The 19,713-nt window shown below is 32.4% G+C and overlaps 3 protein-coding genes across 50 annotated transcripts; 2 read left to right on the top strand and 1 right to left on the bottom strand.

Moving 5' to 3' along the window:
* Positions 1 to 259: 259 nt before the first annotated feature.
* Positions 260 to 1,435, bottom strand: LOC123896655 (zinc finger BED domain-containing protein RICESLEEPER 2-like). Its single transcript, XM_045947019.1, has one exon. The coding sequence runs from the start codon at positions 1,433 to 1,435 to the stop codon at positions 260 to 262; it is 1,176 nt and encodes a 391-aa protein (XP_045802975.1).
* Positions 1,436 to 10,105: 8,670 nt separating this feature from the next.
* Positions 10,106 to 19,091, top strand: LOC123895413 (exocyst complex component EXO70H1-like). 48 transcript variants are annotated; one of them, XM_045945768.1, is made up of 12 exons: positions 10,106 to 12,429; positions 12,803 to 12,859; positions 13,264 to 13,361; positions 14,389 to 14,629; positions 14,736 to 14,835; positions 15,146 to 15,302; positions 15,388 to 15,453; positions 15,558 to 15,748; positions 16,907 to 17,141; positions 17,329 to 17,477; positions 18,183 to 18,224; positions 18,692 to 19,091. In XM_045945768.1, the coding sequence occupies exon 1, from the start codon at positions 10,215 to 10,217 to the stop codon at positions 12,000 to 12,002; it is 1,788 nt and encodes a 595-aa protein (XP_045801724.1). In that variant the 5' UTR covers positions 10,106 to 10,214; the 3' UTR covers positions 12,003 to 12,429; positions 12,803 to 12,859; positions 13,264 to 13,361; positions 14,389 to 14,629; positions 14,736 to 14,835; positions 15,146 to 15,302; positions 15,388 to 15,453; positions 15,558 to 15,748; positions 16,907 to 17,141; positions 17,329 to 17,477; positions 18,183 to 18,224; positions 18,692 to 19,091. The 48 variants fall into 48 exon arrangements, with proteins under 48 accessions (XP_045801724.1, XP_045801718.1, XP_045801723.1 ...); XM_045945767.1 differs by having other exon boundaries at positions 10,111 to 12,429; positions 15,149 to 15,302; XM_045945746.1 differs by lacking the exon at positions 15,388 to 15,453 and adding an exon at positions 12,553 to 12,698 and having other exon boundaries at positions 10,117 to 12,429; positions 15,149 to 15,302; positions 15,558 to 15,753.
* Positions 17,884 to 18,767, top strand: LOC123896653. The gene is made up of 2 exons (XM_045947018.1): positions 17,884 to 18,224; positions 18,692 to 18,767. The coding sequence occupies exons 1-2, from the start codon at positions 17,884 to 17,886 to the stop codon at positions 18,765 to 18,767; spliced, it is 417 nt and encodes a 138-aa protein (XP_045802974.1).
* Positions 19,092 to 19,713: the final 622 nt, after the last annotated feature.

Here is a 19,713-nt window from a genome sequence, read left to right as displayed (position 1 = left end):
ATTGGTTGCTTGGTTTGATACCGAGTCGTCGTCTTTCAGGCTAAATCCATGGTGCAAAACTAGAGGGTAAATACATATAACACGACTGAGAATATAAGTTCTCACTTTGAATTCACAAGACACAAGTTATAAGTTCAACATTTACATATTTCAACCTCACAAAACAGTGTTCTAGTTCTTTTTCACAGCAAAAATGCAAAGTTTAATAATCATACTTTATTTTAGTCACACAAACCAAAGATCAAAGAAAATATCATAGTCAAATAAGTTTGGAAAATTTGAGGTTTTTACCTTGCTCAAATGTTTCTAACTCTTCAAGGTCCTCGTCAAATAAGTTTGAGAAAGGAGATCCTCTCAACCAATCCTGAGTGCAAACAAGCACTTCCACTATCTTAGGTGTGAGATTACTACGATGAGGATCCAATACCCTTCCTCCAGCACTAAAAGCAGACTTTGATGCTACAGTAGACACTGGAATGGCCAACACCTCGCGAGAAATACTTGCCAGGACGGGATATCTTGATGAGTTGACTTTCCACCAATTTAGAATGTCAAACTCAACAAACTTACTATGAGGTTCACAGTCTTCAGTGAGGTATTTATCAAGCTCAGACTTAGTATCAGTTTTACGCCCAATTGCTTTTACATAGAAGCCCATCCCATGAATATCATCATCATCTTCCTCTGGCTGAGATTCTCCCATATCTTGAGATCCTTCCCTGACGCCTTGATATTCTCGATAAATTGATTTCAAAGAAGACGACAGTGTTGCCTTTAATACATCAGCCGTTGCTTCTTCAGAAAAATACCCAAGGTAGTGATTTGCATAACCCAATTTGCTCCTAAGGTCTAGAACTACTGCAATCAACAAAATCATGTTTACTCCATTAGAACTGCACCAATACTTGTCATATTTACTCTTCATGTTAACTGTCGTTGATGCTATGCTCTCATTATCATCCTCACAATATCTTCGGATCTTCCTTCCAAGGGCAAATACCTCCTTCATATAGATGTTACTAGTAACATACAAAGAGCCAGAAATACGCATGGTTGCATCATAAAATATCTTCAGAAATGGCATCACTGTACTAGCATAGTTCCAATTCCCTTCAATAGGTACACCTTTGCCTCCATTAAGAGATAATTCTTTAACATACTTAGCATCAGAAGCTTTTAACAATTCAAAAGTTGTTTTATACTTGAGAGCTGCTTGTAACATCAAATATGTAGAATTCCATCTGGTTTCTACATCTAGACATACAATGCCTTTATAAGTAATATTTGCCCTTTCAACAATTTTCTTGAAGTTGTGCATTCTTTCATAAGATCCTTTTACATACTTGACTGTAGCACGTATTCTTGTGACGGAATCATCATTCTCTTTTAAAACTTCTTTTACAATCGAACTCAAAACATGCACGCAACAACGCATATGAATATAATTTTCCTTCAAGATAAAACAATTATTGGCATTCATTGATTTCATTCAACCTTTCATAAATCTAACTGCTACGTCGTTAGACGATGCATTATCTACTGTTATGCTAAATACTTGATTCAGCTCCCAAGAATTTAAACATGTCTCAACTTCCTTAGCAATGATCTTTCCCGTATGGCCTGTGATTTGACAAAAATTCAGGATTTTCTTCCATTTTTCGTCAATGAAATGCGCAGTTAAGCTCATGTAGTTCAAATTTTGGACTGAAGTCCATGTGTCTGTTGTAAGACAAACCCTCCCACAATGCTTCGAGATAAATTGTTTAAGTCTTTCTCTTTCCCCGTCAAAAAGTGACCAAATAGCACGCCTTAAAGTAGTGCGGGATGGGATATCAAACCGTGGTTGCAAGACTTTCACAAAGTTTATAAAAAACTCATTCTCCACAAACCGGAAAGGAAGCTCTGCTCCCACAAACATCTTCACAAGCTCTAGCCGACATGCAACTTGGTCAAATTTTACATGAGGCAAAGCGGCAACACATACTTCCCCTTCTGCAGGTTCTGTTGTGGGAGATGTTTTTTGCCTTTTGTTTCCTACTCTATCAGGATTATTCTTACATCTCAACACATGCGCTGCCATAGAACTTGTACCATCCTTGAATTTAATTATTATTGAAGGACAATAGTTACACTTGGCGTGCATCTGAGTACCAACTTGTTCAGTAAAGTGCATCCATACATGTGACCGATGTCTACGCCCAGATGGTGGCAAACCATGATGAGTTATTGCAGTTTGCTGTGGGATGGACTGCATCATCCAACAGTTGAGAGTCCATCTGTCAATAAATATATATTAGTTGTGGACTAACTCCAAAGATATCATGTCTAAAAACCACAAAAAAGAAACATGATCATTCACGAATTATAAAACAACATTATGCAAATTTATATAGACTATTTAAAAAAAGATCTAAGTCGACAATGATCGTATATTTAAATTCTCAAACCTTGGTCCTAGGAGTATTGTGAATTGGGATTTGTATAACGAAATCAGAAAACAGAATGACATTAATATAAAGCAAACCATTCAAGCAGAACAAATTGATCTATGCTTATAAACAAGGTCTCAAATTCTCAACTATATATAACACATAAGATTGATGCCAGTAATTGCATATGAGCTAGGATCTTAATCAATGCATTGTTTGTTTTTCAAGACATTTTCAAATTGTGAACTAAGCTGAGCTGGATAATCATGGGACAGGACATGGCTGCGCTAACGTAGTTAACATATACCCAATATTACAAAATCACCAACAAATCAAAGATTCAACTATAACTTCAACTACAAATAGATCACTACGGTTAAATCAACATATACCCATTATTACAAAATCACCAACGAATGTTATGTAGAATGTTATGTCTGGAGTTCGACAAATACTCTTCAACCGTCAACATCTCTTCAGCCACAAAAACTTTGCTCATAGTTCTTTCTTCGACCTCACAATTAGGGTTGGGAATAGTCCAGACGGCCTACAGGGGCCTTCGCCCTGGCCTGTATAAGCCTGGCCTGGCCTGGCCTGGTTATTAAAAATGTCAGGTTTAGGCTTTGAAAACGGTCTGTTTAAATGTGAACTTTTTAAGGTCTGTTTAGCCTATTTAAAAAAACTATATAGAAAAGCTTTAATGTAACACAGGCTTTTAAACACTATAAGGTCAGACCAGGCTTTTAAAAGGCTCAGGTCAGGCCAAAAAAAATAACATTTGATAGGCCACAGGCCAGGCCTGAAAAAAAATCGTAGGCCAGGCTCAGGCCTGTCAAGGCCTGGCCTGACCTGTTCCCAACCCTACTCACAATTGACCACCTCTTTAGGGAATAAAATTTGGGGGTTACACTCTCCAAGACTCTCTATATGTTCCAATTGATCTTGTTGACGGTTGTGACATGGTATGAAAGACCTGGGCAACACTTCCAATAACCCTAAATCTTCTGTATTTTTAAGGTGATGATCATACCTCCTCCGTTTAAGGTGCTCTTGTAGTACTTTATACTAATATATATATATGTGGGTGTGGGTGTGGGTGTGGCTCTTTGAGCTTGGATGGCAAAACCGAAGTGATTCGTATGAAGTTTATCGTACATAAGTGAGATAGATCTTGCACATTATGTATAAATTTGTTTGACTTAATTAGTAAAATGATTTTTTGTTTCAGATTGGTCCTTAAAAAAAATAATCCGAATAGGTTCCTTAAAGAAAAAAAGTCTGAATAGGTCCCTTAAAGACATCTTTGTTAATCAGTTTGGTCCCTAAACCAACTGATTAACGGATATGTACCTATTCAGACCTTTTTTTTTTTCTTTAAGGGACCTATTCAGACCTTTTTTTCTTTAAGGGACCAATGTGAAACCAAAAATGTCTTTAAGAGGTCATTTTACTAATTAAGCCAATTTGTTTTTAACATTTGATCTATAAATCTTATTATTTGATAAAATGAGATTATTTGATGAGATATGGTGAAAACAAATTTATATATACATAATAATATGGTGCAAGATTGATTTTAAAATAAAAAAATAATATGGTGAAAGATTTGTCTCACTTGTATATATTAAATAAATAAAAGTTTGAATTTGGTGCACATAAGATTTGTAAGTCATTTCAATTTCAATAATGTTGAGGTTTGTAAAAATTCAAGCTCTCAGACTCTTTTTAACTATTTATGTTGATATAAGTGAAACTATTTGCTTAAAATAAAAATAAAAAGTAAATAGAGATGGTACTCAAATATTTATGTGTCTAAGTAATTCAGAGTCATATTATAAAAAAAAAAAAAGTAATTCGAACTTTATTATCTATTAGCAAATAGAATCTAATTTGTATATATCTTTAGACCAAAATTATATATTCATCTTCAAATTGTGTAATGATGTAATGATCTGATAAAATTTGAGTCGTTAAATTTACGAATAAAAATAACTATTCGAATGGACAATTTTCCATTAATTGAAATTTAAATGAGACTCGGGCTTAGGCCTAAGCCCTCTACATTATAAAAAAATAAATTAAACGAGACTTACTAATTTTTCTTAAAACGGCAAAAGTTAATATAAATTAGTTGTATTAAAAATTTCACCTTCACCAAAATTTAAATTATAAACCTTTTAACTTTTTTTACACTTTATAGCTTAAATTAGTTGAGAGTCACTAAATTATATATTAGCCCCATGCCCCCACATATATAAAATTTGGTAGTCATAAATTTCACCTAATAGGAAATAGTGTGTTAAAAACGTGTATTACATTGTCATATTTAGTATGTTTAGAGCTAGCATTTTTCTTTGCAACATAGTGTATGTTTTGAACCCTTTAGTATGTATAGCTAGTGACGTCCCTATAATAGCTCCAACTGAGAGAGACAAGTAGAACATTCGATCCAGTATATCTCCACCTTATAATCTGAATTCCTTATGAACTTTGTTGTTGCCTCAAATGTTTTTATTTATTATTAGCACATTGACAAATTGACTTGATAGTACTAATCATGCATTACTATATTTTGAAAAGGCACTAATCATGAATTAATCATCATCTCACTTTCAAAGGAAGTGTTTCATTAGGACTTGTTCATAATATTAGTTAACTACTAATATATAAATTTCGACGGCACATACAACTAAATGCAAAGGGACTAATTCCTTACTACCAAATCAACCAAACTAGACCCCTTAGGTAATTAAATACACCAAATTAAGTCGTTTACAAAAAAATACTCTTTCATACATTTATTTTGACGCGTTCATACATTTTTTTGGACTCAATATCTCTTCCATACATAGAAAATAGTAGCATATATGTAATGTAAATGAGAAGAAAATGTCGCAAGTTGGATTTCATTTTATTGGCATGGTCCTATTCCTATATAACGTTACTCTTTAATTTGGTAAAAGTTAAGAAACCCCAGCTATATTCTATTGGCATGGTCCTATATAACGTTACTCTTTAAGCCTTAGCTAGGAAATAGACTAAGCAAGAAATATTCTTTTCTAAAAATAATTGGAGAAATTGGAGAAACCTGCCGGCAACGTGGGTCCCACTTTATGATTTGTTTGTTTAAAGATGAAGACAAGAAAATGGGCCAAATATCCAAAGACAACAACAAAGATGGGAATATTATGTTCTTTTGTGCATGATTAGACATATAGTAGTATTTTGTTTTTTAAAATAATTTTATAATTTGAAAATACTATAGGTAGGAATTATCGTAAAGGATAGTATTAGAAGATTAGAAAAATATGAAAGCAAAGGCCAGAGTTACTACTGTATTATAAAAATTAAATCCATTTCCATATAAAAATATTTTCTTCTAGTGCAATTACCATATAAAAACACATGATGTGTCACATTCATTAAATGATTTGGCAACGCGTCATTGGATGTATGTGTAAAAAATATTTACACCGACGGTGCACAACAATTAAACTCTTTATTTTTTGGATACATGTAGCTCCTTTTTTTTTTATTTTATATAAACATCACACTAGGTTTTATGAGAAATACTTATATGGATGCAAAGCCTAAATAATTAGAAAAATGTTAATATGTTTCCTTATATATAGGCCAAATGTTAGGGAATTAAAAGTGGTGAACACTACGGTACACATATTATTATGTGGATATGTACCGATACACGACTTAGGTGGATGATTGTGATTGATCCATAAATAGTATTTAATATATAAAAATCAATAAATACTATTTGTAAATCATTCAAAATCATCCACCTCAGCAAATGTACTGATACGTATCCGCATAATATGTGTACCGAAGAATTCACCATTAAAAGTGCAATTTTATTGTAAAATGTGTATTTAATTTCTCAAAAATGTAAATATTAACTTTTACAATAAATATTTATTATTTTAGTGATCCTTAACATGTGCCTTAACATGACCCGAATAATTAATTCATAGCCACACATAAAACAACTAAAAAAAATTAAAGAAAAAATAAATTAAGTGATGTTTTGTTCTAGCTCATATTTTCGGTAAATGTACTATTAAGATTTTTTTTAACGGTTGTACTGTTAAGATCTGAGTTAATTATAAAATAAAATTTCACTGTGCTTGCATCTTTTTGCATTTGAATTAATACAACATTTCTCAGCAGAAATTTTATTATTTTCCAAATTTGATTTAATTTTTTTTCCTTATGTTTTATTATACATATATAAATATATTATTCCACGATTTGTTCCTCGTACGTCGCACGGATGTAAATACTATAGCATATACTAACATTCACAATAATTTTATCACTGAAAAAAATTCACAATATTTTTTTTTTAAGATGAACTTTTTACTCATAAAAACATTAAAAATAAAATATAAAACTACACATGCAGTTTCTGTGAGGAGTGTGGTTGTTTTCTCACTGTATTGCTGTCAATTTGTTTTTAGTTGCTACATTAAGTGTGTGAACTCTTTCATGTGCATATCGCGATCTTATGATTATGTCTTTTTATAGTTGAATGAATCTTCTCTTTGCTTTTGATAAACATACATAGTCCTATGAAAATGAAAGGTAGATAAATGGAGCATATAAATTCTTTTTCGGTATTAATTCCATAAATAAAAGCTATATGGTTGCCTCTGAACAACCGTCCAAGGTGATTGTAAGATGTGACAATAAGGATAACAGCTAATGCTTGATCGATCTTAATTTGTTTTTAACATTTGATCGATAAGTCTTATTATTGGATAAAATGAGATTATTTGATGAGATATATATGGTGAAAACAAATTTATATATACATAATAATATGGTGCAAGATTTGTCTCACTTATATATATTAAATAAAATTTTGAATTTGGTGCACATAAAGATTCGTAAGTCATTTCAATAAGGTTGAAGTTTGTAAAAATTCAAGTTCTCAAGACTCTATTTAACTATTACATGGTGACTTATGTTGATATAAGTGAAACTAGTTGCTTAAAATAAAAATAAAAAGTAAATAGAGATGGTACTCAAATATTTATGTGTCTAAGTAATTAGGAGCCATTGTAAAAAAAATAAAAATAATTCGGAGCTTTATTATCTATTACAGTAGTAAATAGAGTCTAATTTGTATATATCTTCAGACTAAAAATATATATTCATCTTCAAATTTTGTAATGATTTGATAAAATTTGAGCTGTTAAATTTACGAATAAAAATAACTATTTGAATGGACAATTTTCCATTAATTGAAATTTAAATGAGACCCGGGCTTAGGCCTAAGCCCTCTACATTATTAAAAAAATAAATTAAATGAGACTTACTAATTTTTCTTAAAACGGCAAAAATTAATATAAACTAGTTGTATTAAAAATTTCCACCTTCACCAAAATTTAAATTATAAACCTTTTAACTTTTTTTACACTTTATAGCTTAAATTAGTTGAGAGTCACTAAATTATATATTAGCCCCATGCCCCCATATATATAAAATTTGGTAGTCATAAATTTCACCTAATAGGAAATAGTGTGTTAAAAACGTGTATTAGCATATTGTCATATTTAGTATGTTTAGAGCTAGCATTTTTCTTTGCAACATAGTGTATGTTTTGAACCCTTTAGTATGTATAGCTAGTGACCCTATAATAGCTCCAACTGAGAGAGACAAGTAGAACATTCGGTCCAGTATATCTCCACCTTATAATCTGAATTTCTTATGAACTTGCTGTTGCCTCGAATTAATGTTTAATTTATCATTAGCACATTGACAAATTGACTTGATAGTACTAATCATGCATTACTTTATTTTGAAAAGGCACTAATCATGAATTAATCATCATCGCTTTCAAAGGAAGTGTTTCATTAGGACTTGTTCATAATATTAGTTAACTACTAATATATAAATTTCGACGGCACATACAACTAAATGCAAAGGGACTAATTCCTTACTACCAAATCAACCAAACTAGAGACCCCTTAGGTAATTAAATACACCAAATTAAGTCGTTTACAAAAAATACACTCTTTCATACATTTATTTTGACGCGTTCATACATTTTTTTGGACTCAATATCTCTTCCATACATAGAAAATAGTAGCATATATGTAATGTAAATGAGAAGAAAATGTCGCAAGCTGGATTTCATTTTATTGGCATGGTCCTATTCCTATATAACGTTACTCTTTAATTTGGTAAAAGTTAAGAAACCTCAGCTATATTCTATTGGCATGGTCCTATATAACGTTACTCTTTAAGCCTTAGCTAGGAAATAGACTAAGTCATCATCCAATGCCCAAAGTAACTAAGCAAGAAATATTCTTTTCTAAAAATAATCTTTACGTAAGAGGAGCTTAATTAATTAATATTAATGAGCTATGACAAATGAGAGAGAATTGGCTTTGATGATTTAAGGGGAGTTTTTTTTTAAAATAAACATTTATTTTAATTTATCTATTTTATATAAGTAGGAAATTGTTGATTTATACTATTCATCAATATGAAAGGAGGTGTTTCAAATTTCTTTAGGAAATTAAAAATTTATACAAAAGACTTGTTTGTAAAGAAAGTGTGTAAGACTCAAGTGTTGATAACAAAGCCATTTCCTTTATGGAGGCAGTATCTTTTCAACAAAAACGAAATCCTACAAAAAAAAAAAAACAAATAATGTTAGTTTGTGGTTTGTGGAGGCTTTAAGTGAGCAAGAGACGAGTTGAGATGAGTTATAATTAACTCTTTTTGTTTTAAATTTTGATGGGATCATTTTGAAAACTTTAATATGTTTCTTAATTCGAACAAATTTGATAATAAATGTCACATTATGTTATACTTATTTCATTTAGATATAAGTATAACATTTAGTTCTTGAATGTATAGAAATTGCAAACAGATCCACAAATATCTCGTTTATTAATCATTTTGGTTATTGAATCTATTTTTATGTAGTCAATAGTCAATTTAATTCTCAAATGTATTATTTTGTTGGTCAATCTAATTCATGAAATTACTATCAAATGATATATTGGGGATGTATTTACAACTTTGATACATTTAGAGATCAATGTAACAATAAGTTACACTTTTAAGAATCAACGTGATATCGAATTCAAATAACCCAAAAGAATTGTATGACAAAGAGTAGTGGATCATTCCGAAACTATTGAATTGTGATATGTTTTTGGATTGAGTTGAGTCTTTCACACTTCTATTAAAGGTGGTTCCCCTAATTCAACATATGAGATATTCTTAAATAATCACGTGACCAAATAAATTGTATTTAATTATGCTCACAATTATGGGCAAGACCATTAAAATGTAAGAAAGAATTTTATCGTTCATCTAAATCATGCAAAATTCAAAGAATTAGTATCTACAATTATGCTAAAGATAATACATTTATGTAAAAAAAAAAACATTTAAGAACAAAGATCCACCATATTCATAAAGAGATCCCTCTTTCTGTTGCATCTGAGTCACTCGGTTGTTGTGTTGCTAAAGGTAAAGCAACAAAGAAAATTATGTTGTTTGTATCTGAAACTACTACCGCGTCATCTCTTGTCTTTTATTGGAATAGTCCCCACACGTACACCATTTACGTTCTCACCTCAAACTTGAGTCAAATCTTCAACTCTTTCAACTTCTATAAATACCCTTCTCAACCCCCATACTCCAAACTAGAACAACCAACCACAATAACGTAATAACAAGCACAACATTAAGCCTCAACAAACACATTAATCACATCAAAGAGTAATAAACATTTCCCTAAACTCAAAAAAAATGTCAAAACCTAGAAACTTCTTTTTCTTCAAACCATCACCACCACCCCAATCATCATCACCATTTCCACCATCATCGCCTGGCAATAAAACCTTCTCCGACGCAATCATCGACGAAAACATCGAAACCGCGCACACTCTCATAACAAAATGGAACCATATTTCCACAACTTCAAACCATTCTCAATATCCCTATCTTTTTACCAACACTGAAGAAGCCAAACACTATCTTAAAGCCGTTAAGAGTCTACAATCTGCTATGCAGTACCTCGTTGCAAAGGATTCCACCTCCAAGAAACTCATTGAAGCACAATCGTTAATGCAACTCGCCATGAAGAATCTTGAATCAGAATTTTATCGAATTTTAGGAGAAAATAGAGACCGGTTCAACTCTGAATCGGTCTCTGTTCTCTCTCGCTCCTCCACTGATCGTCGGAGTAGTTTCTCCGACGATGAATACTCTGACGAAGAATCGTCATCGCTCTCTGCTCAATCTGTATCTATGACTGCTGTAGCTGATTTAAAAGCGATTGCAGAATGCATGATTTTCACCGGTTATAGCAAAGAGTGTGCTAATATTTACGTAATTGTGAGAAAATCAATTGTGGATGAAGCACTTTACAATCTCGGAGTTGAGAAACTGAGTTTCTCTCAGGTTCAGAAAATGGATTGGGAAGTTCTTGAATGGAAGATTAAGACCTGGCTGAACGCCGTTAAAGTCGCTGTCAATACTCTGTTTCACGGCGAGAGAACACTCTGCGATTACATTTTTGAATCACCGGAGAAGAAAATTGCCGATTCATGTTTCAGCGAGATTTGTAAAGACGGTGCTATGATGCTGTTTTCTTTCCCAGAAAACGTCGCAAAATGCAAGAAAACGCCGGAGAAAATGTTCAGAACGTTGGATTTATACGAAGCTATTTCCGAAAATTGGCATCAAATTGAATCGATCTTTTCATCGGAATCAAATTACACGATCCGTTCTCAGGTGATTGCATCACAAGTGAGACTCGGTGAGACCGTTATAAATATGCTAACCGATTTTGAATCGGCAATTCAGAAAGAATCTTCGAAGGTTCCGGTACCAGGCGGAGGAGTTCATCCTCTAACACGCTACGTCATGAATTACATTGCACTTCTCTCCGATTACAGCGATGCAATCGCCGATATAGTTTCCGATTGGCCACAATCACCGTTACCGGAATCTTACTACAAAAATCCATCTCACGACGAGAATAATCCACCGTCGGAGATAGCAAAACGGTTATCGTGGCTAATTCTCGTTGTTCTTTGTAAACTCGACGGAAAAGCTGAACTATACAAAGACGTTGCACTTTCGTATCTTTTTCTTGCGAATAACATGCAATACGTCGTCGTAAAAGTGCGTAAATCGAATCTAGGGTTTATTCTTGGTGAGGATTGGTTACTGAAACACGAAATGAAGGTGAAAGAGTATGTTACGAAATACGAACGCATGGCATGGAATAAGGTAATGTCGTCGATTCCGGAGAATCCAACGGCGGAGAATGCGAGTGGAATCTTCCAGAATTTCAACGTGGTGTTTGAAGAAGCGTTTAGAACACAGTATTTGTGGGTTGTACCCGACCCGAAAATGCGAGAGGAAATTGGAGCGTGGTTAGATTTGAATGTTGTTTACAAGTACAGGGAGTTCTATGTGAAATATCGGGTCGGGCTGAATTTGGTTATAAGATATTCGCCCGAAGATTTGAGGAATTATCTGTCGGAGATTTTGTGTGGTAGCGTTTCGTCGCATTCGCCGGATCGGTGAAATTGGAGAAACCTGCCGGCAACGTGGGTCCCACTTTATGATTTGTTTGTTTAAAGATGAAGACAAGAAAATGGGCCAAATATCCAAAGACAACAACAAAGATGGGAATATTATGTTCTTTTGTGCATGATTAGACATATAGTAGTATTTTGTTTTTTAAAATAATTTTATAATTTGAAAATACTATAGGTAGGAATTATCGTAAAGGATAGTATTAGAAGATTAGAAAAATCCTATATATTAACAATAGAAACCATTACTAAAAGTACTGTGGAGGCGCTGAGAGGGGCTGAGGTTGGAGTATTTCAAATTGGAGCTCCCTCAGCGTTTTCGTCACTGTGCATTTCAAAGGACGCTGCTGCGATTCGAAATTGTGTTGTTCTTCAGATTTCGGCTCCTCCCTCCAAAACCTGTAGCAGTTCGAAAGGTTAATAATCTATTATATCTCTTTGATTTCTATTCCATTTTTGAATTTCGAAATTTTGTAACTGTTTACATAAGATTCGATCCATTTCGAATATATGAGGAATATTTGTTCCCTGTTTGCTAGGTGTGAATAGGAACGCAAGATTCTTAGTAATCAATATGTTGTTTGCTTCATCCCTTTCCCTATAAATAACAATTGATAGTTTCCATTTCCATCACAATCCATTCTCGATCAGTTCTTCATCTTCTCTGTTTTGGGATTTCTAATGGGTACCCACCCGGATTTGAGCTCATTCCGTTGTTTTTGTTGCTTTTAATTGTAAGTTGCTTAGTAATGAATTCTTCATTGGATTTGGTTTCTGATTTATATCCAGGTAGGAAGCAGAGAGAATGAAGGTTAGAGTTGTAAGGATTCCTCATATCAATTCTTGGTAAAGTTTCATCTTCTCCGTGTTTATTTTTTCTACCATAGCTTTTATGCATAATAGACATGGTTCTCTTCTCATTTCATGCACTTGAAATATTGTTCCTTTTGCAAATCTATATGCCAAATTGTTAAAATATTGTGAGTTGTTATCCCAATATCAATTTTAGTTAAACTATTTGATTTTGGGGGTGGGTAGTTTAATGGGGTTAGAAATAGAATTAGTAATTGAGATAAAATGCATTGTAGATGTTTGATAAAATGTCTAACAAACCTATATAGAAGCTTTTCTTAATGTACTCTTGAACTTACTAGTGTGTGTGATTTTCGTTAAGACACTTTTAGTTTCTGAACTTTTGTGTAGATTATTATTTTAAAAGCTTTTCTTTGCTGAATTGTATTGAAATGCAGCCTCCAGTAGCATCTGCTCCACTTATAGTGCATAAGACTTCTTGGTTGAGTTGCTGTGGCCTATTCGATGTTCTGTCAGGCTCTAACGGATAAATCAGGTTAGGAATTATTTTAACTTGGAAAATTATATTTTTAAATTTGTATAATTTTGAACTTCCTTAACCAACTTCAAAGTTTTACTTGCCTTTTTACAACACACATACACACATGTTGCTTGTTTGCGATTGTTTCAGGCTATGTAACACCAACCCTTCATGTCGAAGGGATGTAGTGTATGACATTGAATTATATTATTTTCTCAAAATTCAATTATAGCGGTGTCAACGTGTCAGTTTCGTGTCCGATATCCTTGTCTGTGCCAATGCTTTGTTAAATAGTTACTCTCGAGTTTTCAAAGAAGTTTGGTTGTTTTGCATTCATTAATTTACTGCTATATTCCTTATGATATTCTTTTGTAGAATCTCATATATGATGAATATTTTGGTTTTTATGGTCATGTTTTTTCACTTTCACAGCCATTAGTAACAAAATTAGGGGATATAGATAATATATTTTACCAATTAAAACTCAATAATAGAAAATAATAGTGGATGATAATATATTCGAGTAAGTAAAGATATTTAAAAAATGAGAGTGAACCATAATTAACAATATGTAGGCATCCCTGTTACCATTGGAAAAAATAGAATGTATCATTAAAAATGATTATGAGCCTAGCAAGTCCACATAGAATATATCTTTGATGAAATGAATTTTTCGAGTTAATTAAGTTCACCTATTAGTCTTAAGCCAAACTTTTTGGGTATTACTAAAAGAATGCAACACTCAGAGGGCGCGATTCTTCTACAATTTTAAGTTGTGTTCTTATTATTCTTCCGTCAGGAATCACGGTCACGATTTCGAGTGAGTTGAGTGATCATATTTGTTGGACTAAAATAATAATTCAGTTGGTGCATATTTTGTTTACTCTATATGCGAAAATTATGTATTTTCTCCATTTTCTCTCATGGCTACTATGGTTCTTGGTTTTCTGATATAAATTTTGATAATCCGATATTTCAATTTTTGTTATTCCTTTCTGTTAATGAATTATGTATAACAAATTTATTCCTATTCTATATACAGACGGCGAACAACGACCAACATTTCTTTGGTGAGGTTAGAATCGGAGGTGCTGATCTTGCAAAGTCTGTGAAAATTGAAAAAAGTGGGATTAGTTACATTGATATTCCAATTACCTTCAGGCCTAAGGATTTTGGGTCACTTAAGCATTCACACAGAACAAAGGTTATCACTAGGTCCTCCCTTTCTTCACTATAACACACAGCCACTGTGGCATATCACTAGCAATGGCAATGATCATAAGGTTAACACATTTTTTTTCTTTCATTTTTTCTTATTGAATAAGCATCTGGTTTTTTGAATATGCAGTCTAATAATGTAAAAAATTGCTGATCTAAATCTAAATGCAGAAAATGGAAGTCATTGGCTTGGTAGATGGAGATGGGACCGAAACCGGATATATAATTGTCAGTCACAACCATTGCTGGTAAAAATGGCCAGCCAAAGCAGGTGTGCGTGTGTTTGATTTATCATTTTTTATAATTATTGGACAGCTATGAACTTACATGGTTGCTTTTGCTTTAATTATTTTAGACAATAAGATATATGCACTAATTTTGAGATATAATGTATTGTCTGTACATACTCAGGAATCTATTAGAGGCATCAATGAGTATGTGTATGACTTTTACAATATATTTAAGATTACACGAGTCAATTTGTTTAAGCCTTACAAATGCTAATTCTATCTGATTAACCATTCTTTAACCTTTTTATGATAACGCATATCGAGTTAAAAAGCAACAACAAATTGAAATAGCAGGTCTTCTTCAAAGACTCCATGGGATGAGTTTGAAGGGATTGTGTTGCTTAGGTTTGGCGTGTAAAGATGAGTTGGGAGAATTCTCAGACTATTATGCAGACACTCATCATCGATTGAAAGTGATTTAATTTTTCCTGGTGTTGTTGGTTTAAGAGTAAGTTTGCACTATAGCTTTATCAATCTTCTTGTGATGCAAATTTTTGAAGATATTAATTAAAGTTTATAATTGAATTGATTAGAACCCTCCTAGAGAGGAAGTTCATAAAGCAATTGAGGATTGTAAGCAAGCTGGTATTAGAGTTATGGTAATAACAGGAGATAATAAGTCAACAAATGAGGCTATTTGTAAGGAAATCAAATTTTTCTTAGAGTTTGACAGGTAAATAATTCATGTCTCTTTCTCATTCAGAACAAGTTAAATTATTGTTGAGAGAATGAGGCAAGGTTTTCTCTCGAGCCGAGCCTAGACACAACGAAGAAATTGTGAGACTATTGAAGGAAATGGGAGAGATTGTTGCAATGACTGGAGATGGTGTGAATGGTGCACCTTCACGTAAGCTTGCTGACATAGGAATTGCTATGAGAATAACTGGAACTGAGGTAAGGTAACCTGACTTTTGCTATACTGAGGTCGCGGTTATGCTGCAAACCTATATATTGTAGTAATAATTAATAAAGGTTGAAATAATATTTCACCATTTTATCATAATATTTGTTTAAAATTTATTTATATTGTGGTAAGAAGGTGAAATATGATTTAATATTTGTCATAATCATTAGTTGAAGTGTGGGGTAAACCTCAAAGCTAAGACGTGTCTTACTTCGCTGTGATTATTTCTAACCTTATATTGCTAAATAACATAGGTTGCAAAAGAAGCTTCAACTATGAAGCTTGCAGGTGACAATTGTAGTTATAATTGAAACAGGATCGAAAAACAAGAATGCTCCTTGGATTAGTCTTAATTGTTGTTATTCTTTACTTGCTGCTGAAGCTCTTCCATTGTTAATGTTTCCTCTACTATTTTGTTTCTCTAATCAGCCTGTTTGCCATGATGTTAGTAATTTTAAACTGATAATATCCATATGGAGTTAAAAAAAATGTGTTTTAAGGTGAATATGAAGCACAAAGCATAATAATTATTCAGAAACTTGATCTTAAGTAGATTGACATTTGTTTTAGCTTCTTGAATGTACTTCTTTATCTTGGTAGCAATGATGTTCAATGCCTATGTAATTATTCTTTTTATGTAGATATTTATATTTATATAGATTGTAAATGCGAGCTTCCGTTTTTGGTTTTGTATATATTAAAATTAAAGTTTGCTGTTAATGAAGTTGTTTTAAGAGTTTAAAATTAGCACATTATGCTCCTGTAAATTTCGAATGGAGATTTAATTATTGAAATTTCAAAATGTGTATGGTGAAATGAAATTTGTTTTACTCTTCTTGCATGTGTTCATATTTGATTTGATGATGCTGCCATTGATTACAACTCTTAAGAACCCTTTTGAACCAACTCACAAGTTATATTGACAAGAAAGTTGTTGTGAGCTATATTTTAGTCTATTATTAGTTTTAGATGTCTACTTTTTTGGTATTGATTTTCACATCCACAGGCCCAGGGTAGCTGACGCTAATGCACATTGTGACTTATTTATGTTTGGCCCAGAATTCGCTTTTTAATCCTTCAATGCTTGTCCTATAAACTGTGTAATTTGTAATGATTCGGTGGAGAGTGATTGGCATTTTCTTTTTTAGTGTGATATGAGTATTCAGAGCTGGCAAACAGCAGGATTATGGCCTCAAATTTGGGACAGAGTTCAAAGAATGAATTCAGTAGCAGAAGTGGTGCTAGATATTTGTTCGTGAGAAGTCGAGGCTGTGGTGAATTGATTTATGATGATTGTGGCATAATAGGAATGAATGGATATGGAATCAAAAACAAATGAACCCAAACCAGATTACTCAATGGTCAGATTGATTTAGGTTGAAGGTCAGATTCTATCTTAATTTTACTTGCATATGCAAAATGAGATCAGGAAACATATTTATTTTAGTTTCGTTAAACTTGGACATATTAGATATTGTGCAGTTCATGGAAAAAGTTAACACCTTCCCTATGAATATTGTTGAAGTTTTATTGAAAATAAACTAAATATGCTTCTATTTGGAATGTGCAGGCATATGGCACCACTCTAACTCCACTCTAACTCAGGTGGAATTAGGCCTTTCAAACTACAATTTGCATGATTAAGATGAGTTAGATTTATAAGCTTACCAAAATGAAGTGGAACTCCATCATCAAACTCATTGTAATATCCTAAAAAAGGTGCCATTATTTAGTTACTTGAAAATTATTTGATGTTGGTTAATTATTTGACTCTAATCAATTAGCTAAAAGATGGTCATTTACGACTAGATTACTTTTTGTTTGGAATCTATAAGCAGAATCACACTAACACCACTACTCATCCCAAAAATGAGAGTTTTCAATTACCTCAGCTTCAACATTTCCAATTGTGTTCTTCTCCATAATACTTTGCTTTTGAAATTGGATAAGATCATAAGATTTAGTATTTATTCCTTTTACATTATTCCTTAGGAATCATTTGTCAGTTTTTATTCCTTTAAGAATCATTGAGCAGTACTCAACTATTACATTATTCCTTACTTAGGAATCATTTGTCATTTTTTATTCCTTTTTTTCACTGAACATCACACACCCTTACAGTGTAATGAAGGGTATTAAAAAGGAAGAAACTAAATGTGCACAAATGACAATCTTTTATGACGGGAAAGTGATTGTGCTTGATGATATTCCAGATGAAAAAGCTAAAGACATTATGGTTTTTTCCACCGACAACTATGCTGCTTATCTATCATTTCTTCCAAGAAATTCTGTCAATATAGTAACTTGGATGTATAATATTTTAGAGGATATGCTTGATTTGTATCATAATGTTTTGTTGTTTTACTTTGTGTTTTTTGCATTCATGACTTTTGTTTTCATATTTTCAAATTTACCAATGACTAGGAAAGCTTCACTTCAGTGGTTCTTGGAGAAAAGGAAGAATAGGTAAGCCAGATCTCTCTCAATCAAATGATGAAAATCTTAAAGTATTTGATTGTTTGATCTTTGTCAATAGAATTAAAGTCTAGAATTTGGATGGAGCTTTTTAGTAGAGATCTATGATATAGACACAACAATAACACGAACATGTCGATTGCTGGTAATAATTTGAAGAAAAAAATTGAATAATTGATTGTAATTACATGGACACTGACACATGTCAGACAGCGGACACAGATTCCATGTGAAGTGTCGGTGCTACATAGATTAAGATATGTCGGTTTTGTAGGATTGAATTTGATACAGAACTTATTGTGACATGTGAGCTTATCCTATATTCATCGGGGTTTGTGAAGTTGGGTTAGTCTCAAACCTAAGTAGAGTGATAGACTATAACTATGACTGGACTTTTCTATTATGATGTTTTGGATCCATACTAACTGCTATTTTTGTATGTACAATATTGCTGCTAGGGCATCATATCAAACAACTTATCCAGTAGCAACCACTAATAAGAGAGTTGATGAATCATGGCATGGCTCTTCTTGACATCACAACACAAATCTGAATGTAGCTCCACCTCAATGTTATTTTAACCGATTTTGTTTTGTTGGACAAACTCCAACATTTAATAGGCTTCTTTGCTATCCTGTTGTTGTTTCTCTATGAATTGGATTGATCAAATCAGATGTGTGTTTCTCTATTTTTGCGGGACTGAGTCCTATGCTAAGAAAAATATCTACACATATTTGTGAAGGTTGTTGCTCATGCTTATTAGTATCATATTTAAGAATGTAGTTTTGATTGACCCCACACAGTGTACTTATAGTTACTTACATTCATTATATGTGCGTGTGTCTCTATTTAGAATTATTATTATAGTAAATGTTCTCAATATTATTCTTCTTATATTAATTCCTTCATCAACATGAGCTTTGTATTTCTGCTCTCATAACTAGGACTGCTCATGATTCAACTTAGAAAGAAAGAACAAATCCAATTGAATCATTATAACAATTCGGTAAAACTGAATTGGTATAAAGATTAGGTACATTAATTTTGAGTTTTGAATCGGAACTACCTTTACCTAAAATTGAACTGTGCATTTTTTAATCAAACTAAATTGTTAAAGAAGAAGAAGATAAAAACTGAACTGAATATTATGATTACAAAAAAAAAAAAAAAACTGAAGTGTGCATTTTTTTTAATCATTTTTAGAGAAGAATCGATTATATTATTTTTATTTACTTTTTTGGAATCATTAAACAGTACTAAATTGTTACATTATTCTTATATTCTATTTTCAAAGCTCACAAACTTTATACGTCTCACACAAATACCGGATCTTATTTTCAATTTCCCTTCTCAAATTCTTTGTCTATAAATACCAAACTATTGCCCAACTTTCTAAAGCATGTATCTAGAAGTGAAGTAAAAAGGAATAATAGATGTGAAGAAAGCACTCAACAATAAAAAAGATGAAATTGTTTATTTC

The sequence above is a fragment of the Trifolium pratense genome, linkage group LG7 (genome assembly GCF_020283565.1).
Source record: "Trifolium pratense cultivar HEN17-A07 linkage group LG7, ARS_RC_1.1, whole genome shotgun sequence".
Classification (NCBI taxonomy): domain Eukaryota; kingdom Viridiplantae; phylum Streptophyta; class Magnoliopsida; order Fabales; family Fabaceae; genus Trifolium; species Trifolium pratense.
The sequence above is the reverse complement of the archived record's forward strand: the minus strand, read 5'-3'. Positions and strand labels throughout refer to the sequence as shown.